General features: G+C 35.4%; 1 protein-coding gene across 1 annotated transcript in view; it reads right to left on the bottom strand.

The window, feature by feature from the left end:
* Nucleotides 1-26788, bottom strand: part of LOC137635966 (inhibitor of nuclear factor kappa-B kinase subunit alpha-like) — a 51273-nt gene that overhangs the window by 6998 nt on the left and 17487 nt on the right. The window contains exons 7-14 of the mRNA XM_068368426.1: nucleotides 25530-25659; nucleotides 19647-19838; nucleotides 18186-18400; nucleotides 14978-15132; nucleotides 14333-14513; nucleotides 13979-14131; nucleotides 11923-12067; nucleotides 8328-8509 (exon numbers count right to left, since the gene is read on the bottom strand). Of these exons, the coding sequence (XP_068224527.1) occupies nucleotides 8328-8509; nucleotides 11923-12067; nucleotides 13979-14131; nucleotides 14333-14513; nucleotides 14978-15132; nucleotides 18186-18400; nucleotides 19647-19838; nucleotides 25530-25659 (1353 nt within the window). The remainder of the gene's footprint in view (nucleotides 1-8327; nucleotides 8510-11922; nucleotides 12068-13978; nucleotides 14132-14332; nucleotides 14514-14977; nucleotides 15133-18185; nucleotides 18401-19646; nucleotides 19839-25529; nucleotides 25660-26788) is intronic.

Below are 26788 nucleotides of genomic sequence, written 5' to 3'. Positions count from 1 at the left end.
CATAAATTTTCTTCTATGTGGAGGCAATTAATTTAACCCTTTTACCCCCAAAGGACGTACTGGCACGTTTCATAAAACTCATCCCTTTAACCCCATGGACGTACAGGTACGTCCTTGCAAAAAACTTCTATTTACATTTTTTTTCTGCATATTTTTGATAACTTTATGAGAAACTTCAGACATTTTCCAGAATAATGAGACCAACCTGACCTCTCTATGACGAAAATTAAGGCTGTTAGTGCAATTTAAAAAAAAATATATATTGCAAAATGTGCTAAAAAATAAAAAAAAAGCCTGGGGTTAAGGGTTGGAAAGTTCCAAATAGCATTGGGGGTAAAAGGGTTATGAAAATTTCTCATGATCTTGAAAAATACTGAGAAATACAATTCAAGATCAATGTACAAATAACTTAAAAGACAAGGGACTGACACATTCTAAAGGTATATAAGTTTCCAGAACAGTATTTTAAATTTAAAACTGTATTCAAAGCTAATAATTAAGAGTTTCACATAAATTTTCTTCTATATGTAGGCAATTAATTTAACAATATGTATCCTATTGGTATGTTCATTATTACTGTTACTTTTTTATGTCAACATAATAATGACAACGCTGAATTCTAATGTCTGAGTTTTCCTAAAAGAGAAAAAAAACTTCACACTACAGCCATAATCTAATATATTATGTAGTACTTAATGATCCTGAGAGGAAAGCTAGAAAACTAATATTCCTGAAAATTTCATATATTTATATAAAGACAAAAGGAAGAAACAGGTGACAGAGTCAAATACCAGGATATGGAAGGAAATTTCTTTTGTTAGTTGAAAAAGATATGGCATTTGGTAGGATAACTTAAATACAGAACCGATTTCTTTGGTAAAGGAAGGTTGGAAATTAGCGGGATTCGGTAACCTTTGGCCATAGCCAAAATCCATGGGTCGAGCCACAGCCTTTCCAAAATGGGGAAGAAGTGGGTCAGTTTTCCCCCTACAGGACTTCGGTGGAAAGGACTGTCACATTGTTCTACAATAAGGTTTTAAAGTTTGGTTGGCAATCATTCTGGAATGCCTACTGAACAGAATCCTGTTGTGTTACTCCTTGAACAAAAAGGTGTTGTTGTTGACACATCTGAGGTTTAGAAATGTGATCCGTAACTGGAAGGTCGAGTATTTATAGACTGACCTCAGGACATTAGTTTGAATTCTATTTTCTATTTGAGCAACTACTCAATCAATGTGAACTCCATATAACACAAGTTCCAAAATAGGAATAGAAATTAATTTCCGTCTTTGTGCCTCCGATACTGAACCTAACATAGATGCATATATCTACAGTATTCTTTTTTCTTAATTACAAAACATGAAGGCTGATAATAGAACCTTCAAAGGTAAGTGATTTAATCACACTCCCATTTGATTACCTACAAATAATATCTCTTTAGTTAACCAACTTAGAGACTTACTTCTATGAGGCCAAATGATTGGGTCAAGACTGGCTACCAAATTACAATCTTAGACAGGGTCAAGTAACTGATTAGTTTTATTAAAAAATACAGATCTCTGTGATGAAGACGGGCCGAGCACTAAAGGTGAATCTGAATTGCTAGCATTTTTCTGGCGATTTTTTTCAATCTATCCATAACGAAATTAAAGAGTTGAAGTGTGTTAACATTCTTGGAAGTAGCCATATTTTTCTTTTTGGTACAATAAGAAACTTCCGAACTCAACTTAATCAGTTAATTAGGGTATATCTCAGCAATAAGGCTGCACAAAGATTGAAAAGGCGACACTTCCTCGATTTCATCTGTCAACGAGTTTTCCTCTTCCTCATTTTCCTGTACTGCAGGTAGAGCTGTGAGAAAATCAGCTGATTTCAAGCTTTGTTTACTATTTGAAGAGGGAGTAACTGCAAGAGTATTTAGAGCATTGTTTTTGTTTTAGATGTACTAATGCCTTCATTAACCCCGCTAACATTATTGTGAGACAAGCTAGTGGGTGACCTTACAAGTAAACGCCTTACACTGTCGTCTGAAACATGATGAAAACGATAGATTTCAGTTGACACTTTGTTTACCCCCTCGGAATCTAAAGGAATCACACGATATTCCACGCCATCCAAATGCAGTAAGTAGTATGAGAAATATTAGAAAAGCTTACATTAGCGAGTGGAGGGATATTAGGATCAAGACAACCCACTCTGTCTTCTGCCCCACAATTTGTCTCATAGAGTGACTAGGATTGCGGTTTTGCAAGGGTTCAGCAACAGAAGGAACTACAACATGTATAGATTTTGAGGCTCTATGTGAGGTTATAGAATCTGCAGTGCACAGCGTGCTTTCAGAACCCTTACTGAATTAAATGCTATTAGCATTAGATTGCCTTGTGGGGTTAGGTTAGGTTGGAAAACAATGTGTGAAAGACCAAAATTACTATAATCAAGTGAAGATTCACTGGACTCCTGAACTTTAACAATGGAAACTTATGAGGCTCATCACTATCAAAAGATGGCTGAATTTATGTGGTGTCCAATGGTGGAGGCGTGTCATTTTCATCGTTATCCCTGCTATAATCAACTAGCCTAGTTTTCCCCAGCTTCTCCCCTGAACAAACAGGAAGTTTCCATTTGTGCTTAGAACTGTTACCTTTCCCATGAATGGTACCAAGAGCAAAATGCACGCTTCTCAATGATTATTTAAAACAGTATTGCCCCCAGCATGATACAAGTGAACATTCCAGGCAATAACTTAACAACACCATAGGAAGATATCTTAACCCTGGATAGGTACGATGGGTCGTTCGCGACCCCGAGCGTCAAAAAAAAACAGGTTTTTCTCACGTGACTCACCCCCGTGACTGAATTTGTGGGTGATCGACCTGCAGGAGTTGTCTCCCCTACACGCTCTAGTAGTGTCCAGATGTGCATTGCTGTAGCTGTACTCCTTCCCCGATTTCTGAGACGCGTCGGGGTCGAGCGCGACCGAGTTTACCCTTCTAAGGTAATTTGCATAATTATCAAAGTTATTACGTATTATGAAATTGTCGTAGAATGGTGCAACTTGTATAGGTTATCAGTTGTGGAAAGTCTTGGTGGATTGTTTGGCTACCATGTGCATGATTTTTTTTTTAGTTAAAATGTCGTTCATCACCACGAGGACCATTTTACCGCGAGTGCCCCTTTTTCATTTTTTTTCATTTTTTTGCCAAGTCATTTTTCCGTAAGATATTGCCAAATAGTGTCGTAAAACTTTTGCTTGTTTAGTGTTGGAAAGTGTGTCTAGATGATCTGGCTACCCATGCGTGACTTTGTTTTTGTCAGATACGACGTAGTTATTGGTATATTGGGTATTTAACTGCGGTTACCAATTTCTGTTTTTTTTCAATATTTGTAAAAATTACTACGTAGTAAGGAATTGCCGTATATTATTCATTTTTTTTTTCATGTTTATGTGTTAGAAAGTGTGCCTTGATGGTTGGGCTAACACGTGCATGTCTTTTTTTTTATCTGAGATGCCGTATATTAGAATGTCGGGCATTTTACCGCGAGTGCCCCTTTTTCATTTTTTTTCATTTTTTTGCCAAGTCATTTTTCCGTAAGACATTGCCAAATAGTGTCGTAAAACTTTTGCTTTTTTAGTGTTGGAAAGTGTGTCTAGATGATCTGGCTACCCATGCGTGATTTTGTTTTTGTCAGATACGACGTAGTTATTGGTATATTGGGTATTTAACTGCGGTTGCCAATTTCTGTTTTTTTTTCAATATTTGTAAAAATTTACTACGTAGTAAGGAATTGCCGTATATTATTGATTTTTTTTTCATGTTTATGTGTTAGAAAGTGTGCCTTGATGGTTGGGCTAACACGTGCATGTCTTTTTTTTTATCTGAGATGCCGTATATTAGAATGTTGGGCATTTTTCCGCGAGTGCCCCTTTTTATTTGTTTTGCATTTTTTTGCTTAGTCATGTTACCGTAAGGAATTGGAAAGTAGTGTCGCGAAACTTATATTTTTATAGTGTTGGAAAGTGTTTCTAGATGATCTGGCTACCCATGCCTATTTTTTTTTTAGCCAGATATGGCGTAAATATATAAGTATGTGTTCGATTTTCCTGTGATTGCCATTTTTTCGTTTTTTCCCATTTCTTTCAAAATTACTACGTACTAAGGAACTATCACAGAGTAATGATTCATTTATATGTTTATTTGTCGGAAAATGTGCATTGATGGTTTGCCTAGCACGTGGCTGAAATTTTTTTTTTCTGAAATGTCCTATATTAGAATGGCCATTTTTCCACGAGTGCCCCTTTTTATTTGTTTTGCATTTTTTTGCTTAGTCATGTTACCGTAAGGAATTGGCAAGTAGTGTCGCAAAACTTATAATTTTATAGTGTTGGAAAGTGTTTCTAGATGATCTGGCTACCCATGCCTATCTTTTTTTTTTAGCCAGATATGGCGTATATATAGGTATGTGTTCGATTTTCCTGTGATTGCCATTTTTTCGTTTTTTCCCATTTCTTTCAAAATTACTACGTACTAAGGAACTATCACAGAGTAATGATTCATTTAGATGTTTATTTGTCGGAAAATGTGCCTTGATGGTTTGCCTAGTACGTGGCTGAATTTTTTTTTTTTCTGAAATGCCGTATATTAGAATGTTAGCCATTTTTCCGCGAATGCCCCTTTTTATTTGTTTTGCATTTTTTTGCTTAGTCATGTTACCGTAAGGAATTGGCAAGTAGTGTCGCAAAACTTATATTTTTATAGTGCTGGAAAGTGTTTCTAGATGATCTGGCTACCCATGCCTATCTTTTTTTTAGCCAGATATGGCGTATATATAGTTATGTGTTCGATTTTCCGGTGATTGCCATTTTTTCGTTTTTTCCCAATTCTTTCAAAATTACTACGTACTAAGGAACTATCACAGAGTAATGATTCCTCTAGATGTTTATTTGTCGGAAAATTTTGTTTACTTCTTTTTTGATTGAATATCATCAAATTATTTAGCTAAAATATTATATTTTACATTTTTTTTTCGATTTTATTTCCCTTCAAAAAAATTTTTTTGGGTCAGAATTTTAATTTTATAGTCGTAAAATAATCGACAATTATCCAGCAACCCACCATACAATTTTTATGCATATCCAATAATAATTAGATTAGTAAATAACACCTTGAAATTGACATACCCTTCCTACATTTCAAGTGGCAGATTAGGGAGTCTGAGTCAGTGTGGTTGGCGGCCATTTTGTGGACATATCCGAAGCGTAAGTTGCCCTATCTATATATATTCTTGTTCCCTATAGAATTTGTGATATTTTGGTATATTTTTACCTGCATAAATATCATATTATATATTAAATATATGTATTTTTTTACGAAATTTCTAAGTACTCAAAAAATTACCTTTAGATATGGCCCCTGATATAAATGTAATTTACAAAATAATGAAGATTTTTTTACATATTTCTATTTTAGGATAACATATGTTTATTCCCTAAAAAAATTAGCCACTTCCTATTTCATTTGGGTACCCAAAAAAATTCATGAAATTTGGACAAATTTTTTTGGCCAAAAAAAGTTACCCTTTTTTTCTCATTTCAGATCTTCACCTCCATGGGTCTGACTTCATCCAAAATACATCAAGATGTGTCCTAAACATTCAAGAATCAATTCCTAAAAGGATTTGTGTATATATGTATAAACTTTTCTTTTATGAATTTTTATGCCAGGTCTTTTTTTTTTCTACTTAATTTTTTAAAATATTTATAATAAATAGTTTTTCTGCAGATGAGTAGTATTTATCTTTACAGTTGTTTTAAGCATTCATTGAAGTTTTTTTGGCAAAAGAAAAAAGGAGGTTACTGCAAAAACTGATTTTTCAAGAATTTTTTTTGGCGTCGGGGTCGTTCGCGTCCGAGTATACCCTTAAAGGGGTGTCCGAGGAGCGTACCTATCCAGGGTTAAACCCTGATGGTCTACCAATTTTTCTTCTATAAGACTATAAATAACTCCAACTATAGAATCTGCAAAGGACAGCATTTCAAGAATGACTTTATTACCCACATACAGCATTCCTTTAGTAGACCAGCTTGTAAACCCTGTATTTAAAGATTTCATTCTAATAGCATTGATGTTGGGCTCAAGGCAGGAGATTAAATTGCAATCTATACCAAAATTTGGTGATTGTTTGGTCTTATATCAGTCAAAAACATCTATGTAGTAAAGAAGGTTTCCACATTAAATGAGAATTAGAATTACCAACCTTTCCTTAAATTTGAGACAACAATTTATCAATTCTAACCAAAATGAAATGGGAGAAGTAAGGTGAATATCTAGTCTTGGAAAATGGGTCTCCAAAGATTTGGCAGAATAAGCAGCCTCAGAAGTTACCTAGAACAACTTATTTTTCATCAATAATTTTCCACAGACTCAAAAGGAGATACAGCACCTCATCATAGTGTTGCTCTCCCTCATTGTTTTCTTTATCCTCATCTTCCTATTCAGAAAGATAAACCGAGATATTACCGACTGATTTTTCCATCTGTTTACACCTTTGCAACTGAGTTGTTATTATTATTATTATTACTAGCCAAGCTACAACCCTAGTTGGAAAAGCAAGATGCTATAAGCCCAAGGGCTCCAACAGGGATAAATAGCCCAGTGAGGAAAGGAGATAAGGAAGTAAATAAATGATGAGAACAAATTAACAATAAATCATTTTAAAAACAGTAACATCATCAAAACAGATATGTCATAAATAAACTATTAACCATGTCCAAAGCAGATATATCAAATATAAACTATAAAAAGACTCATGTCAGCCTGGTCAACATAAAAACATTTGCTCCAACTTTGAACTTTTGAAGTTCTACAGATTCAACTATCCGATTTATTTTTTAAAGGACTCGTTTCGGCAGTTAAGGTACTTGTGTAGGGCATATATTTAACCTCTTAAGAGATAAGCCATGATGAGCCAGTGGCTAAGCTTGCAAGCGAACGATGTGCACTGCCATCCAAAATAAGATACAACCTATCAGCTTTGCCCAAACTTGATCGGAGATATTTTCTCTATGGGAATCATATGATGTGCCATGCCATCCATATATAAAATAGTAAGTTACTTGAGATCACTTACTTCAGAAAGTGGAGGAATATTAGGAAACAAGAGTGGCAACTCTGTCTTCTACCTCACAATCTAGCTAAAAGAGTGGCTCGTATTGCAAGAATGCGAGGGTTTCGCAGCAGAAGGTTCCAAGATAAATAAAGAATTTGACTCTCTAAGGGGATCAGAACCCCTACTGAATGGAACACAAGAACCCAATGTGTCTTATGAAGTCAGGTTATGGTTAGAAATAGGACAGATTAGTTCAGAATTACTGACTTTAATTGAAGACTCACTGGCCTTCCTAGATTTCAAAAAAGAAACTAAAGAAGAGCTTTTGAAGCTCATCACTATTAAATCTTTACTCATTAAGTGTTTAATTCAAGTTTAATGCTGGCATGTCATTAAAGTCATCATCCCCGCCATAATCAACAAGCCTAATCTTCTCTGGATTTCCCCATGAACTAAAACCAAGTTTCTTCTTGTGCTTTGAACATTTAATTTAATGGTAAAACATTCACACTCCTCACAATATGAATCTAAATAACAATACTGTCTCCGACACGAGATACGAAGAGAATGCCCTGGGCTTATAGCATCTTGCTTTTCCAACTAGGGTTGTAGCTTAGCAAGTAATAATAATAATATCATTGACCAGAAATAATTCCCTTGAACAATCTAAACCGAAGTTACAAACAAAACCAGAAGACATTTCTAAATGCTCTAAAAAATTAAATTTGAACAGTTTGGAGTTAAGGGCTATTGGAAATTGAAAGACAAAGGCTCTGTGGCTTCAACAAACCATTGGTTGTTGTCATTAAGTGCTAGTGTGTGTCATCACTTTACTAGAGGCATAATTCAATCGAAAGGAAAGAAAACGGGAATTTTTTTAGTTTTAGGAGTAATTGTCAATAAAATTGAACTTCCAGAGAGAAGCAATATGAACATCAGTGAAGGTTCACAGAACTTGGGCAGACAAAATTAAGTGGAAAAATTTCCTATGACCAAAGTGGCATGAAAAAAATATGACATTAGGTATCCCAAGAATGAAAATGAACATGAAATACTGAACAACACTTAACAAAATAGAAAAAAATTGATAAAATAAATTATAATAAAAAAAATTTTAAGACTAAGTCCTACAACTAATTAACTATTAATTAGGACAAATGAACTGGTGATTCCATACCATGAGAATTCTAAAAGGCTTATTATAGGAACAGGTTACTCACTGACAACGCAGAGCACGATTCTCGGCAATTATGGCATCCGATTCCTTCCCAGACTTTTCTAACAATAAACCTAAAGATATAAGTGATGCCGGTGAAGGAGGTTTCCTCGGTAGATTTGCTGCATTCGGAAGAGGAAGCATCTGTGGCGACGTGGGTGTAGACGCAGATCTACTGTGGTTAATCTGTTGATCAAACAAATTATTTAATAGCAATTTTGAAATGACACAAAAGAAAAACTTCAGAAACTGGATCTACACTAGGAAATGCTGAAGTTAGCCAACAGTAGCAAATGTGCCTGTTAACCCTTTTACCCCCAGGCTATTTGGAAATTTCCAACCCTTAACTCCCAGGGCTTATTTTTTACTCAAGCACATTTTGCAGTATATGTTTTTCAAATTGCTCTAACAGCCTTAATTTTCGTCATAGAGAGGTCAGGTTGGTCTCATTCTCTTGGAAAATGCCTGAAGTTTCTCAAAAAATTATCAAAATTATGAAAAAAAAATATAAATAGCAGTTTTTTGCAAGGACGTACCGGTACATCCATGGGGGTAAAGAGATGAGTTTTGTGAAACGTACCAGTACGTCATTTGGGGGTAAAAGGGTTAATATTGTTAAGAAACTGGCTCTACACAAGGAAATGCTGAAGTTTGCCAATAGTAACAAATGTGCATGTTAAGACTTTGTATGGTTTAAGGTTGGAAACATTATAGGTACTTAAATTCATGTTTTAATGAAACAATTCCCTTCATAAGACCTAAGTTTCAAAGTATTATACTTTACATTAATATTTATTGTCACAAAAAAGGGAAATATAGGGTATTAAAGAGATAAAAATACAAAACGCTAAAAAGAATTTCATGGTTTCATAGATAATCATGAACACTTGCTTATAACCAATGAAACTGCCGCAACTGCAAAAGGGATACAAGAATTTTAACTCTACTGATGGAATTGCCTTACTATACAATAAATCACTGCGTCATCTAACTTTGAATATTTAAGGGACATCTTAAAAGGTATTCTTCTTGGTTCTATCAAATACAGTACTTTATTTTTTAGAGAATATGAAAAAGAATATCAGTCCTATAATAAAATTTTACAGATCAAAGAAGCTAATCTTATGAATATTTAGTTTCCATCCCTATCAGTTTTAAATTTAACATCTAAAACTTTAAAAAGCAGCTTTAAAAATAAAGTTTATTTGAATATCATACATAATCTATGTAACGTAAAAATTTAATGGTTTTTCACACCTGAAAAATTGACACCTATCTTCAAAATTAGGTTTGTAATCATCTGAAACTAATTCAACTTTAGTCCATTTCTTTTAGCGATGCATATTTGCACCGACTCGCGGCGGTGCCCTTTTAGCTTGGTAAAGTTTCCTGATCGCTGATTGGTTGGAATTATCTCGTCCAACCAATCAGCGATCCGGAAACTTTTCCAAGCTAAAAGGGCATCGCTGCGAGTCGGTGCAAATATGCATCGCTAAAAGAAATGGACTATAGTTCATACAGCCACTATTCTTGACTATCCTACAGCAGACCAAAAATATTTTGGCTTTAAAAAGGCAAGAAACATATTACCCTTCACAACAAAAAAGGACTTGTATCAAGTTTGAACATCTACAGTTCAACAGATTTGAATGCAATATTACAGTACTAAAAAAAATTCAGCAATATGGTAATGAAAGAAATAAAACCTGCATAAAAGAAGGAAAGACTGGAGGAACTGACTATGTATTACTACAATAACCCTTGTAATACTGTTGTTCAGACTATCAATATTTGCATTCCTGCTAGCAATCTGTCTCATAGTTTGGGTATCAAAACCAAGAGTTATGATGGAAAAGCAATATTGTACGTACTACCCGAACACCTATTACTTATTATAAGTTAGTCTACTATGGTATGGTCATGTCATGAGAAGAGATGAACAGTATATTAGGAGGAGAGTGATGGAAATGGAGGTACAGGGAACGGGAAGGAGAGGGAGACCAAAGCGAAGGTGGGTGGACTGTATCAATGATGACCTTCGATCAAAGGGATTAACCAGTGAAGAAAGTAGACTGAGATGGTATGGTCATGTCATGAGAAGAGATGAACACTATATTGGGAGGAGAGTGATGGAAATGGAGGTACAGGAAACGAGGAGGAGAGGGAGACCAAAGCGAAGGTGGGTGGACTGTATCAATGATGACCTTCGATCAAAGGGATTAACCAGTGAAGAAAGTAGACTGAGATGGTATGGTCATGTCATGAGAAGAGATGAACACTATATTGGGAGGAGTGATGGAAATGGAGGTACAGGGAACGAGAAGGAGAGGGAGACCAAAGCGAAGGTGGGTGGACTGTATCAAGGATGACCTTCGATCAAAGGGATTAACCGGTGAAGAAAGTAGACTGAGGTGGTATGGTCATGTCATGAGAAGAGATGAACAGTATATTGGCAGGAGGGTGATGGAAATGGAGGTACAAGGAACGAGAAGGAGAGGGACACCAAAGCAAAGGTGGATGGACTGTATCAAGGATGACCTTCGATCAAAGGGATTAACCGGTGATGAGGTGTGGGACAGAGGTAGATGGAGAAAGCTGACCAAAAACATCAACCCCACATAGAAGTGGGAAAAGATGTAGACAAGGAAGAAAAAGTCTACTGCAGGTCCCAATTTTCATTTCTTTTCTTAGTATAAAAAGCTGACAAAGATATTAAGACCACATGCTACGGAATGTCCTAACCCACAACCTGGTCCTCATGTCTTATTTGATTGTACAATATTCACAAATTTTTTTGATATACATTATTGATGTACTGTACAATCAAATAAGACTATATTTAGAAAGTACATAATTATTTGTACTTGACCAGCAGCACTAAATGGTGGAGAAGCTCCAGCATTCTAGGATGATTATATTCATTTCAATAAGCATTCCGACTTCAAAATTGCTTTCTATATAAACACAATACTTTATGACCCAAAGTAAATCTAGTATTAGGCAGAATCAAAAGTAACTCCAAGCATTAACCCCAAAAAGCAACTACTCGAACTTTTAATGATGTCCATCCATCCATATACCAAGGCACTTCCCCCAATTTTGGGGGGAAGCCGACATCAACAAATGAAACAAAACAAAAAGGGGACCTCTACTCTCTATATTATTACTAATAATAATAATAATTTAATGATGTAGAATCTAATTATGAAAAACATCTGAATGAATGGAGAAGTATTGATTTAAAAGCTCAAGATAAGAGACAACTGGCGAAATCTAACCGAGGCCATTTGCATCAATAGGTGTGGAAGGGAACGATGATGACAATGAGCCTATTCATGTCAAAAGCAGTCAGATTCTAACACAATAACTATTTGAACAATAAATCTGCACCAAGATTCTTTCTTTACAAGATTTCAGTAAGAAAGCAAAAGTCATCCCTCCTCACAATTAAGTTTTGCACAAAATAAACGTGGACACACAAAAGAGAAAGATGCCAATTTTGGGTCAGGGATTAGTAATAAAAGATTTAGAGACAATGCAAATGGAGCCAAAGGTTCCAGCAAAGAACGCTTAGTACAAACAAGAAGTAAAATAATTACCGCAATTTCCATTATTTTCCAAATATCCTTTTGCCGCTGCTTCTGGAGGGATGAGATGTGCTGCGCTGTTCTGGCACAATCTTGCAGCACTGTTTCCAGAGGAGCGGAAAGGGCAGAAACTTCACCGCAACTTTCATTCTGTTTTCTGAAACATCATCAACATTAGTGAGACACTGAGCAAAACTTCAAAGTATTTAATCAAACAATTCAAGGTATCGTAGCCTCAAGCGTAAAAACTTTAATGAAAACTATAATTAAACTGGGAACTCACTAGACCTACATTTAAATGTTATAAATCCTAAAAACCATTACACACTATTACCTATATTTTACCAAATATATACTCCTGCTTTTAATTACTATTCAACAATTAGACTTTTAAAGATAGGCGGAGAATCTTAGCCAAAAAATCTTGTCCTTGTCTAACAGATTTACTTTCATTCTGTTTTCTGAAACATCATCAACGTTAGTGATACACCGAGCACAACTTCAAGGTATGTAATCATAAACAATTCAAGGTATCGTACCCTCAAGCATAAAAACTTTATTTTAGTAAAACTAAAATTAAACTAGAAACTCACTAGACCTACATTTAAAAGTAGTAAATCCTAAAAACCATTACACACTATTATCAAAATTTTACCAAATATATTTTCATGCTTTTAAATACTATTCAACAATTAGACTTTTAAAGATAGGCGGAGAATCTCAGCCACAAAATCTTGTGATTATCCAGCACATTTATGTCAACAAATTAAAAAAATATAAATTCTGTAGCGGTACCTCACAAGATTAATACCAAACATATAATCATCAACACTGTTTGAAATTGAAGTCAGAATACCCATGTGGTTCAAGTTCTCAAGTGATCTTTCCCATAATTTGTTTGGCTTACCACATTTGGAACTTTATTCCAATTCTACATTTAAGAAATTCAAAGTTATTACTCTCCAACAGGTTAAGAAAACTGCTGGACCTTCAAGAGAGATCTCATTGACTTTACCTTGAAAAAATTGACAATATTCCAAAAAGCTTTTGGTAAATGAAAAAAACTCTTGAGGGAGGGTAAGCAACAATCTATGGAAAGAACAAAGTTAACCTAAAATTATTAAAAATATATTCAGACTATAAGAGAATAGTCTTTATGAAACAGGCAAAAAGACTAATGTACAAATTCAGCAGTTAAATCTTCCTATGATTACCTAGAATGTAAATAAAAAGTTCTTATAGAAAATAAAATGTGAAGTTACTACGATATATTCTGAAAAGTTAACTGATATTCTGTAAAGACAAAAATGAAATAACATTATACAACCCAGAATGTAAAGTAAATCTACTATTATTTCTATGACCCTTCTCTGATGTTCATATTGCTCCTTCCCCAGAAGTTCGGTTTTATCGACATCTACACGTAACATTCTCTCTAAATTTAAAAAAATTTCCCATTTTCTATACAGTTATTTAATACTTATTTAAACAGAAATATATCACAATTACCAAAAGCATTAATAGCTTTAACAATCAGAACATGAAAGAACAAAGGAATGTTTATTAGCTAGATAACGTAATCGGTGATTTCCCATCTATGACACATCTAAGGACACTTCAAAGTACCACTTGATGATTACTACTGGATCGAGTGATTTGATGTTTTCTGGCCTCCTGACATCGAAGGTCATTGACACCGATACCGTTTATTATAAATAAAGAATAAAAGAATATTCAACTAAAACAATAAAAACAAAGACGACCTGCTACTTAAAAAAATCTATATTTGCCGCTAGCATTGTACAACACATCATGTCCAAGAATCTTGGCAATGATGAACCTACCATCCCCCCCTTGAGCCTCAAGCAGATATCTATTTCTTTTCCATGCCATAAATGGGGCATTCAGATTACTACTGGAAGATACTTAACTTCATAAATGAATAGAGGACACTTTTTTCAGGACACCAAACTTCATGCTGTCTGCTAAAGATCAAAGTTTTTCTGGTGCAATATCTAAAGACTATATTCAATAAAGAACACAGACCCTTCTAGCCTGGTAAACATACTCAATGTGTTTGTAAAGATCCTGTTGAAGTCGGTCTCGCTTCTTAAGAGCTTGCAATAACAACTTGCACATTTCAGTATTATCGTGTGGATTAGCTCGCTGCTCCTTATTTCGACGACGCAAGTTACAGTAGAGCTCCTCTCCCGATGCCAATCTGTTTGTATGGTGGTATTTTATTAAAAGTTTAGAAAAAAAAGAAAATCATTGAAGCTAATAAAAAATTCAATCTGTAAAGAACTTTCTCATTTCAAAAGTATGCAAAATAACGGACTGGATAGTTTCTATCAGTAGAATTACAAAAATATTTTTACTCCACATGTTCCAAAAGATCTTATTCATTTCAAACAGAACTTACGCAGCATCCAACGAATCGCTAGCCCTGGCTCTTGCAAAAGGAGAGCACTGCAATTCCAATATCCTCGTGTTTAGGGCTGTGAGTGACCCCTCCAACTGCTGGACACGTTCAACAACGGCGTGAACCTGGCGAAGGGTAACTTCTCCCATTTCGCGCCATCCACTGTAGAGTTTCTCTGATGCTAAAAGGAAAAATCGAAGTTATAATATTTCCTGAGAACCCAAAAATCATAATTAGGAGTACTGGGCATGTACATACACATATGACACTCCTCAGGCCCAGTTCTTACCTATCAGTTAACCCTTTAACCCACAGGCTATTTGGAAATTTCCAACCCTTAACCCCCAGGGGGTTATTTTTTTCCCAGCACATTTTGCAGTATATTTTAAATTGCTCTAACAGCCTTAATTTTTGTCATAGAGAGGTCAGGTTGGTCTCATTCTCTTGGAAAATGCCTGAATTTTATGAAAAAATTATCAAAAATATGAAAATAAAAAATTTTATACCATTTTTTTGCAAGGACGTACTGGTACGTCCATGGGGGTAAAGAGATGGCTTTTGTGAAACGTACCAGTACGTCCTTTGGGGGTAAAAGGGTTAAATAATTTTTTAAGTCATGAGTATAAAGAACAGTAGTCAACTCACTCAACCGTCCTGATGAGGCCTGCTCATCGTAGTAATCGAGATCCGTATTCAGCGCTTCCATAAACAAGTGATGCCTAGCTTGCAACTTTGCTATGTCGCTCAGCATTCTCTGGCCTGTCTTAGTCAACTGTGCATGGCCAGACATCAAATGAAGCCTATAAAATAAGTAGTTTTAAAATTAATGTTTTGAAAAAATTAAAACACACAATCACTCATATATAGTAACCTAGTACATATATCAATCAGGCATATGAAAATGCAAATTTCTAATATAAAAATGCATAATGAAAAAAGAGAATTCAAATTCAAAATAATTCAGTTCTTAGTAACACAGTGGAACGGAAGCATTGTCATACAAACTTGATACTTTTCCATAGCCTATTTTAGGCATTGTTTAAAATCTTACACAGATCATTCGATTGTAGATGAATGATAAACATGAATGCTCAGATAGGATGGTGCAAGTACATTAGAGTCATTGTTGGCTAAGCCCTCCAAACTTCTGCTAAAAGATCAAGGGCTCCCAAGACTCCAAAACTTTTAGAACCGTTCAGATTTACACAGCGAGGCTTCCAATTTTCATTCTTATTTCATTATCCATTTCTTATTAAATATCTTTATGCTGGGTAATGATACCGAGAGGAAAAAAAAGTGATAATATTATCAGTAAAAGCTCTTCTTGGGTTTGAATGTAATACTGGTAGGTTTTCTTAACCAGATTGGAAATAAGAATATTTCAGTACATGCACCTGTATGCACTTTTGAAGGTTTTAGTAAGTACTTTTATTTTTTTATTTTATAATTTACATCCATCTTAAATTTCTAGAAATGGTTTTTGTTAATTGGTTATGATAGCTTTTACGAATCTAAATTTTTCATTTATATATATTTACAGCATATTCTTGTTTAAGGTAAATGAGAATAAGCTTCCTCATTAACTGCAATTACTATATTCTATTTCGTACGTTTTCCAATACTTTTGAAGCAAGTGTTCAGTGCTATGTATTTGCTATATACTAAATGACATGTGCTCCTTCTTACTCATTATAATTTGGTGATTTTAAGTAGAGGGTTAACAAGCTTGTTGGTTTCCATTTTCTCCCGAAATTTGTTTTGTTCTGTGTAGATGCTCTGTTGACGTCTCGCAGGATTATATACTTGAGAGGGGGTTCCCAGCCCCCTCGTCCCGTCCTTTTTAGTCGCCTCTTACGACACGCAGGGATAATGTTGGCGCTATTCTAGAGGTCCCCTTTTTGTTTTGTTTCATTTGTTGATGTCGTCTACCCCCCAAAATTGGGGGAAGTGCCTTGGTATATGTATGTAGATGCTCTGTGATCAGTGTCGGATAAAGTATCTTCACTACACATGGTTTCCCACACAATTTCTATATAATCTCATTTCTATGTCTTTCCTTGCAAAATGCAATGAAGGAAGTTAGAAGAGGAGAGGCAGTAGTAAGAGACTATACATTTACAAAAACACGAAGGACTGTCATGTGGAAAATTATCACTTCTAAAGAGTAAAAAGACAAAGATTTACTTTTTGCTTTTACCTAATGTTCCTGCCACTTACTAACTTTTGCAGGTACCAAAAGACTTTCAGTTTGAAACTAGAAATATAAGGCAAAGGTTATAAGAAATTTCACTGTCTATTTGTTGGAAAGATTTTTTCATGTGAACTTTTTGGTTTGTAACCATGTCCTTCCCTGAGAGCTCTCTCATCCTTTTACAGGACTGTCTCTCTTATTTCCAATCTCCTGTGTACCAGCCAAATGTTTGGAAGGTAGAGTAGTCTAGAGTTCCATTAGGAAGTTAAAAAAAAAAAACTATCTCAAATTGAAGCTTCGATGCAACGGTGCAAACCTTGAGGATAATACCCATAGCTAGAAAAGTCTATGCTGAAAGCAGAACTCTAATTGAAGCTTTGATGCAATGGTGCAAACCTTGAGGACAACAGCCATAGCTAGAAAAGTCTTTACTGAAAGCAGAACTCTAAAGAAAACTGTTCTTGGTCAAAACCAAAGGAAACTGACGGAAGATACAAGGGCATAATAAATAAGGAATAACAGATTGTGAACACCAGTCCATGATCAACAATATCCTAATGTTGTATTAGGAATACTAAGACAATCCTACCTTCCATAGAAGGAGGACAGTGTCTAGGCACAGCTATGCAACTGATTCCATGAAGGAAGCGTAAGATATAGAATGACCATAAAAAGTGCTTATGGACATAGCCATTAGATTTTGAGTATAGTATTCCTAACCACTTAATTCACAAACAAGACGTCAGCATGAACACCAGTGTTATATGAAAACTATCAATAAGCTTCAGAACCCAGTCAGGATCAATGACCAAAAAAAAAATAGATATCTAGACTTGAGAACAGCCTAACAAAAAGGCAGGTGGTTACTGACAGGTAGGTAGAAAGTACCCAACAATCGCCTGCCTGTCAATAATTATATACTGTACCTTGTTAAGTTTCTATGAAATTTTTCATCTTGCACTAGAAATGTATATTTTAATTATATTGTATATAAGTGTAGAAATACATTACATAGCTGACACAATTCAATGTCGTATACATTAAATTATTTTAAATAGGCAATAAAAAGTAAAGATACCGTATATAATCCAATTGAATTCCTAGATAATAAATATCACTCCATTTACTTCATTTATCAAAAGAAATGCATTATGGTAACTAAAATGATGGGAGAAGGTTAGGTAGCGGTGGTGGTGGGGAGGGCAGTAACTGTAGTGAACGACACCTCGTAGTAACGGGGGATGTTGAGGAGGGAGAAGTCTAATTGGAAAGGGATCTCTGGTAGTGGTATCACTCGCCCCAGTTTTAATACCGACACCCTTTAGGAGTGGGCGAGCTGGATATATTCCTAGCATTCCATGCAACTTTTTCTCTGGTATGTTTAGCAGTATTTATACCTTTGAAATGGTGCTTTAAGGAGCATTTCACGGAGCGACACAGGTTGAGCCCAGAAATAGATTTTTCCTTCGTCAAAATCCCTTATTTGTACCAATCAAGTTTCAAAAAGAATGATAAACTACACCATTCAGTCCAGTTGACCAACAGATTATGAATAAAAACACAAGTAAATAGCCTTTAAGCAGGCTTACCAAGTTACTCTGGATCGATACACCTACAGAAAATCATTCTAAAAAAAATTATTTACACACACAGTGAACTTACATTGAAACTTTCTGTGCCTGAGTGAGTAACGTCAATAATCGAGCTTCGCGATGAAGAAAGAAAACGGCATGAGCCCACATTCTTCGCTGGGTCTGATAGTCTACAGTAGTTCGAGGTTCTCGGAGCATCGCTTCTACCAAAGGAGGGAAATGGGGCGGGACCTGCGGTCTTGTCATAGCCTCGGCAAAAACGTACATTAACCATTCATCTTCCTCCTGTGAATTTATGATAAAAATTTAAGTATCTTGATATATTACAAAACAAAAAATGACAAGTAAATAAAATATAGATTATTTTTTCAGACTCTAGATTACATTAAAAAAAGATGTATCAAACATGAAACTCGAAAGCAGCAATAATGGATTCAGAGGAATTTTATTCTTGGCAAGAAAAAAAATTTTTGAAATAAATTTCCTTTGCTTTTTTTTTGACTAACATCCACATCATCGTTTCAATTTCAGGGTTTCCCCTTCCCCCTTATAAAAGATGACAAAACAACAATCAATCATGTGGCCAAATTTGTAAGATCTTCATTGAAATGCAGTATATGTTTCAGTCAGTAATCTGCTAAGTCCATGAAGGATGGGCTTACTCTTGAAAGAACTTTTCAATAAGCAGATTCATCTTGAAAAAGTACATGGACAAATATTTTGGGTCAAATATGTTTTCAAAAGATCAACAATATACTGTATTGAAAAGAATCTGAAAAACTTAAAATGTGGCAGTTTTGTTCACATGTTGATAGTCACAACTTTCAACTACTATTGTAATTCTTAAAACTGTCCTACCTTTAATAAAAATAGCTTCAAAATAACTAATATACAGAACATTTGAAACAGAATCAATCTAATTACATAATGTATAAAATAATTATGCTTCTGGATTACTTTGTATGGCATATTACTCATTGTGCTAAAAGTTTTTTGCCAACCCCTTATGTTACAACTACAGTGCTGTGTACTTCTTTCTGTTCATTTATTTTCCTCTATTCCTTTCAATTTCTTCTTACTTGGCTGTCCACCTTCTTAAACTTTACCTTACTCCAATTAAAATTCTCATTATATAGAGGTATCTTCTTTACAATGCTTTAGAATATATTTTTATTGATAAAATATGTAATAATCAAGAAGGATTCTTGTATTATTGCATTACACAGTAATTCCTTGAGAATAACAAATTCTTATGGAATAGGAGGAAGTGGTATTTCATTTGTTATAATTGTATAATTTAATTATTAACCTCATCTACTATAATCAGCCTAAATGAAATTAAAGGTCTATAAAACAAGTCTATGTTAATATCTGGTAGGAAGAATATCAATGAACTATTAAAAATATTTCACTAACATTATAAAAACTAACTTATGAATCCCAAAAATCTTTAAGAAATCAACAAAAACAAAAATATACTATAATCAAATACTGTAACTCTTATTCTGGAATATTACAATAATGAATTTACCGGAGGAGCCCAGCACTGTATTGCCGATCGTGTAATATCAGGTGGTTGACCCCGAGGAAGCAAAAGATGTTGGTCTTCCAGAGCGACCCCACTGTCTCGTGTGACCCACTGTTGAACTTCCGACAGAGATGTGTTCTCTTTTACTTCGTACTCAAGAACTCGACAGAGGTCAACAACAAATATCTTGATCATCTGAAAGAATACATTTTGAATTACATACTTCCTAAAAGACAAGACAAAAATCCTATTAAAAAGTGTAGGTATTTCCTGTTTCACAGATACAAACCTGTTATTCATACCTATCTCGTATTCACAGCAAGTGGAGTGGTAGTTAAAGGAGTAAGACCTTCAACTAAAAAGGACTCTCCACCTCACCTGCAAAACCTCTGACCTCTTTTGATCAGTCTGTGGAGCAGACAAATAACAAGCAAAGTTTTTATAGAAGAGAAGTCCAAGTAAAAATAATTCACTAGAACTCTGTCAAAAAAATCTCAAATTTTAAAGGTAATTTGTATTTTTCCTAACTATAATGGAAAATGGCTGTTTGCCAAAGAAGGTGATGAATGCAAGAGTTGATGGGAGAAGTACAAGAGGAAGGCCAAGGTTTGGGTGGATGGATGGTGTGAAGAAAGCTCTGGGTGATAGGAGGATAGATGTGAGAGAGGCAAGAGAGCGTGCTAGAAATAGGAATGAATGGCGAGCGATTGTGACGCAGTTCCGGTAGGCCCTGCTGCTTCCTCCGGTGCCTTAGATGACCGCGGAGGTAGCAGCAGTAGAGGATTCAGCATTATGAAGCTTCATCTATGGTGGATGTGGGAGGTTGGGCTGTGGCACCCTAGCAGTACCAGCTGAACTCGGCTGAGTCCCTGGTTAGGCTGGAGGAATGTAGAGAGTAGAGGTCCCCCTTTTTTGTTTTGTTTCATTTGTTGATGTCGGCTACCCCCCAAAATTGGGGGAAGTGCCTTGGTATATGTATGTATAAAAACCTGATTACTTCAACAGGAATATGATTCAGGACAGGCCATTAGAAATTTTGATGAGGTTAATATAGTTGCTGGCGGGTGAACGGTGGTCCCCACTCACTTGCCAGGTAGAATAATCCTTACTTTGACCTTACCCTAGGACTTGCAGTGTGGTTGAATCCAAACAAAAAGGCAACCCTTTTGGCTGATGTATTTGACGGTAAGCAGAGTACTGAAAAGTTTGATATTCTTCCACTCTGTTTTCCTGTGACTTAACTAGTTTAGCTTTTTAGTCCTGAAAAATTAAAACACTTTTGATGGACCTTGATGGCTATCCTGGAGGGTAGAGGGTATTTAGCCTTGCATGGTGTATCGGCTCCTCCATGTTGACCAGTTTTTCCGACTTTTTACTATAGTCTATGGGTATCATTAATCACTTTGTTTATAATTCTGTACGTATTGTTTTTGTTATAATTCTTGTTAATATAGTTTTTAAGTATGATGTCTCTTTTTTATTTCTATTAATTCTTATGCTGTCTGGAGACATTGAGCGAAATCCGGGACCAGTACGTCCTAGATTTCGTCAATGTCGTCTTCTGTATTGCAATATTCGTGGTCTTCATGCAAATATCCAAGACCTTACAGTTGCGTCCAGACAGTATGATATTCTTTTGTGCTCAGAAACTTTGGTTTCTAATATGAGGCACTCATCTGAGCTCCTTATAACTGGTTTTAAGAAGCCAATAATGTTGAAACGTGATGCCATCCCTAGGGCCAGGGGAATGGCGGTGTATATTAGGACAGAGTACCCTGCTTCTCATAAGTCCTGCTATCAATGTGGATGTCATGAGATTCAGGTAATAAAAGTTTGTGGCAGGCATAACAACTTTTATTTATGTTCGATCTACCGGAATCCAGACATGGATGATTCTATCTTCGATTGTCTTCTTACCATTATGGCTAAGATACAAGAAGATGATAGAAAGGCTTCTTTTGTCTTTGTTGGTGATTTTAATGCTCACCATAGGGAGTGGTTAGGTTCTATCTCTCCTACCGATCGCCATGGCTTAAGAGCTTTAGACTTGCCTCTGAATCAGGCTGTGAGCAAATCATAAATGAAGCCACTCACAGGTCTGGTAATTGCTTGGACCTTGTATACACTGACTCCCCTGGCGTTATAACTGGTAAGGTTGGTTCTCCAGTCGGGACATCTGATCATGCCTTGATTTCATTATTAGTGAAGACTGAGCAGCCTGTCCCTGATATATCATATTCTTGTAAAATTTATATGAAATCCCAAGCAGACTGGAATGGGATTTTACATGATCTTTTGTGCTTGAATTGGTCACAATTATATAATAGTGTAGATCCTGTTGTCCCTTTGAATGAGAATCTAGTCAACATAATTGATAGGCGTATCCCTTCTCGTGTGCTAAGGTATCGAGTGAAGGACAAACCGTGGTTCAATGATGATTGTAGACGTGCTTATTTGGAGAAACAGGAGGCCTATCATCTTTGGAAGGGGAACAGATCAGATTTGACCTGGAACAACTATACTCAGCTTCGAGCTTTTGCTCAGAGAGTTTATGCCTCAACTGAAAAGGAGTACAATTTAACCATAAAAGAAACACTTTCTGGTACAACTCAGGAACATAAATGGTGGTCTACCCTTAAATCTGCACTCTTTGGTGTAGATGCAACAGTTCCTCCTTTACTTAAACCAGATGGCTCAGTCACTCACTGTCCAAAGGAAAAGGCAACCCTTTTGGCTGATGTTTTTGACAGTAAACAGAGTAATGAAAAACTTGAACTTCCTCATTCCTGTTTTCCTGAGGCTAAACTAACTAGTTTAGCTTTTCGATCTCGTGAGATTAAAGCTCTGTTGATGGACCTTGATGCTTATGGAGGTGTAGACCCAAATGGTATTTTTCCTTTGTTTTTTATAAAGACAGCAGATTTCTTAGCTCCAAAGTTATCTGTTATTTTGCGCAAGTTAGCAAGAAGAGGAGCTTTTAGCACTAGTTGGAGAATTGGTAATGTTACTCCTCTATGTAAATGTGTTTGTGGTAGCTCAAGTCCCACTGATTACCGCCCAATTTCCATAACTCCCATATTATCTAAAGTTTTTGAACGTCTTCTGGCAAAACGTCTTAATAGGTTTGCTGAAGGTAATCATCTACTCCCTAGTTTGCAATTTGGTTTTCGTAAAGGCCTTGGAGCATGTGATGCCCTTCTTACAATCTCCAATGTTGTACAGAAATCCCTTGATTGTGGTCGGGAAGTTCGTATGATTGGCCTTGATTTTAGTGCTGCCTTTGACCGTGTTAATCACGAGGCCCTTATTTTCAAACTGAAACAGTTGGGAGTGGGTGGGTCGTTTCTTAGCATTATTACTGATTTTTAAGTAATAGATCTCAAAGAGTTGTTGTTGATGGGCACCATAGTGATTATAGGAATGTGATATCCGGTGTTCCACAGGGTAGTGTTCTTGGCCCATTACTTTTCATACTATATACACATGACATGTGGTTTGGCCTAGAAAACAAGCTTGTTGCATATGCAGATGATGCTACTCTCTTTGCATCAATTCCATCCCCTGAATGTAGATCTAGGGTTGGTGAATCCCTTAATAGAGATTTAGCTAGAATTAGTGCATGGTGCAAATTATGGGGTATGAAGTTGAATCCTAACAAAACTCAAAGTATGATTGTAAGTAGGTCAAGGACGGTGGTTCCTCAACATCCGGATCTCAGTATTGATAATGTTTCTTTAAATATGTATGACTCTTTCAAAATTTTAGGTGTGATTCTCGACAGTAAATTTACTTTTGAGAAACATATAAGGTCTGTGTCTTCTTCAATTTCACAAAAAATAGGCTTATTGAGAAAGTCTTTCAAGATTTTCGGTGATCAATCTATTCTGAAGAAGTGTTTTAATTCTTTCATTCTACCTTGTTTTGAGTATTGTTCTCCTGTCTGGTCTTCAGCTGCTGATTCTCATCTTAATTTGTTGGACAGAAACTTACGGTCTATTAAATTTCTTATTCCTGATCTAGATATTAATCTCTGGCACCGTCGTTCAATTAGTTCATTATGTATGTTGCATAAGATTTTTCACAACTCTGACCATCCTTTACATTCAGATCTCCCTGGACAATTCTATCCTGTTCGTAATACTAGGCAGGCAGTTAATTCTAATAGCCAGGCCTTCTCCATCACGAGGCTCAATACTACGCAGTACTCTAGAAGTTTTATTCCATCTGTGACCAAGTTGTGGAATGATCTTCCTAATCGGGTGGTTGAATCAGTAGAACTTCAAAAGTTCAAAGTTGGAGCAAATGCTTTTTTGTTGACCAGGCAGACATAGTCTTTTTATAGTTTATTTATGACATATTTGTTTTTGATGTTGTTGATAGTTTATTATATGACATGTCTGTTTTGACGTTGTTTCTTATTTAAGAATGATTTATTGTTAATTTGTTCTCTTCATTTATTTATTTCCTTATTTCCTTTCCTCACTGGGCTATTTTTCCCTGTTGGAGCCCCTGGGCTTATAGCATCTTGCTTTTCCAACTAGGGTTGTAGCTTGGATAGTAATAATAATAATAATAATAATATAGAGTTAATGGCATTTTTCCTTTGTTTTTCATAGAGACAAGTGATTCTTAGCTCCTAAGCTGTCTTTTATTTTTTGTAAGTTGGCAAAAGATATTCTTTTTGTACTTTTTGGAGAATTGATAACCTTACTCCATTAGGTAAATGTATTTTTAGTATCTCTAGCACTGCTAAATATTGAAGAATTTCAGTTTTAATGTATTTATACAAAACGTCAAAATAGGTATGCTGAAGGTAATTAACTGTTCCTTTGTTAGCAGTTTTGTTTTTGCAAAGGCCTTGGAACATGTGATGCCCTTATTACACTTTCCAACGCTTTAAAGAAATTCCTTGATTGTGGTCAGGAAGTTTGTATGATTGGCCTTGATTTTAGTGCTGCTTTTGACAATGTTAATCCTGAGGCCCTTGTTTTCAAAGTCAAAGAGTTGGGAGTAGGTGATTTTCTTAGCATCATTATTGAATTCTTAAGTAATAGATTGCAAGTTGTTATTGATGGACACCATAGTATAGGAATGTGATAGCTGGTGTTCCTTAGGGTAGTGTTCTTGGCCCATTAACATTTATCCTATATTCACATATATGTGATTTGGCCTAAAAAAACAAGCTCATTGCATATGCATATGAGGCTACTCTACATCAATTTCCTTTCCTGAATGTTGATCTGGGGTTACTGAATCCCTTCAAATTATTGCATGGTGCAAATTATGGGGAATGAAGTTGAACCCTAACAAAACTTACTGGCCATAATGTAATCATAAAGTAGTGAAACTTTCAGGGATTAATTGTTAGGTCGAGACGTGGATACGATTCAATTTTGTAAGTCCTAGGTCAAAGGATAAGATAAAGGTCGAGAAATAAGCTGCAGTGGCAGAGGTCTGCACTCTCAGAGTGCTTTTCTAGTTCTTCATTAATTACTCTTCATATAGTTAATTTATTCCCTTATATTGTTTCCTAACTGGGCTATTTTTCCTTGTTGGAGCCTTTCGCCTTACTGTATAGCATCTTGCTTTTCCAATTATGATTGTAGCTTAGCTAATAATAATATTAATGAAAGGTTTATATTCGTGTAAGAAAAATTATAAGAGCTATACAGTAAAGTGAACGAAACGAAAGAGTAACAAGTGGTTGCAGTTAAGGGGTAAAGGAACTCAGAAAAATACTGTAAGTAATACCTTAATGGGGACCCCACAGACTATGGGGATCGGATTTGTTTTCAACGGAAGTGTCACTCAGTCAGATGAACTACAGTATATTATAACAAATTTAAATAAACTTGGCAGTTTTAAATCCTAAGCTTTATTTCCTACCTTTATATTGAGTATATCATTTATCATGCTGAAGCCAACGACTTGCTTGGTTCCATTTTCACCTTCGACTTGACCTCTGAGTACCGGATCCCACTCGAGCATGATACGAAGCCACTCCTCTATTCTCGCTCTGGTTGAATTGAAATAAAACTTGTTTAGACATCAGATAAAATCTAAATATATTTCATTTCTTATAGTTGAAAAATGCTAAAAAAAAAATAGGATACAATAGTTTATATTGCAAAAAATTCAAACCTATAATAATTGGAATACTTTCCTTGTACACTATTGGTGAGAATGGCCAATGTTCATTCAAATCACCTAAGTTTGTTTCTTCTGAGTATAAATAAAAAATATATTTTACTATAAACTTTTCTCTTTCTTAGGAAAATTCCTCTAACTGTGTTCATGTAAGACACAAACCCTTATATTACACAAGCCTACTTTAGTATTCTTCCGCAACCAGCTAAAATCATTATATCAAACCCTTTCGCTAGGAGTGATTGTGCCAATACTGCATACCATCCTCCTTGTAGAGTTATTTTAATACAAATTATTAAAATGTTGTTCCTCTTTATTTACCTTCCTTCTTGCATTTTTGAGGTTCCCCTGAAGATCCATTAACCATGGGTTTATACTAAACGGAACAGCGCTATGGTACGCACCGCATGTTAACTCCTGCCTAAACATAGCCTACAATTACCACCAAAGACAAATCTCATTTTAAAAGATCCCATACAAGCACATCTTGGTAAATAATGGTCACATCTGCTAAATGAACTGCCATACTGATCTGATTTACTAAGTCCCTTTGCAAAGCTATCATACAGCTTATCCTGAAGGATAGATAATGGAGCAATACAAATTTGAAGCAATTAAAGGACTAAGTGAAAAGAAACCAAATAGAACAAATGAAAAGCTCAAGGCAGAAAGGTATGTACAGTACTATATGGAAAACACTACACTATTACAGTAAAATAAGAACAGTTATTTATGCGTGCTGAAAACAAGGAATCATGAGATTTGGCAAAGTTCTGTATTACTTAAATCTATTACCCAAAGTTCAGATATCCTTGAACAAGTTCTGTATTACTTAAATCTATTACCCAAAGTTCAGATATCCTTGAACAAGTTCTGTATTACTTAAATCTATTACCCAAAGTTCAGATATCCTTGAACAGACTTTAAATGATTCACAACAATTTGAGGATAAAAATTCCCTCTTACAAAAATTAAATATAAATATTTCTAATAAAAGA

The sequence above is a fragment of the Palaemon carinicauda genome, unplaced genomic scaffold (genome assembly GCF_036898095.1).
Source record: "Palaemon carinicauda isolate YSFRI2023 unplaced genomic scaffold, ASM3689809v2 scaffold203, whole genome shotgun sequence".
Lineage (NCBI taxonomy): Eukaryota > Metazoa > Arthropoda > Malacostraca > Decapoda > Palaemonidae > Palaemon > Palaemon carinicauda.
The sequence above is the reverse complement of the archived record's forward strand: the minus strand, read 5'-3'. Positions and strand labels throughout refer to the sequence as shown.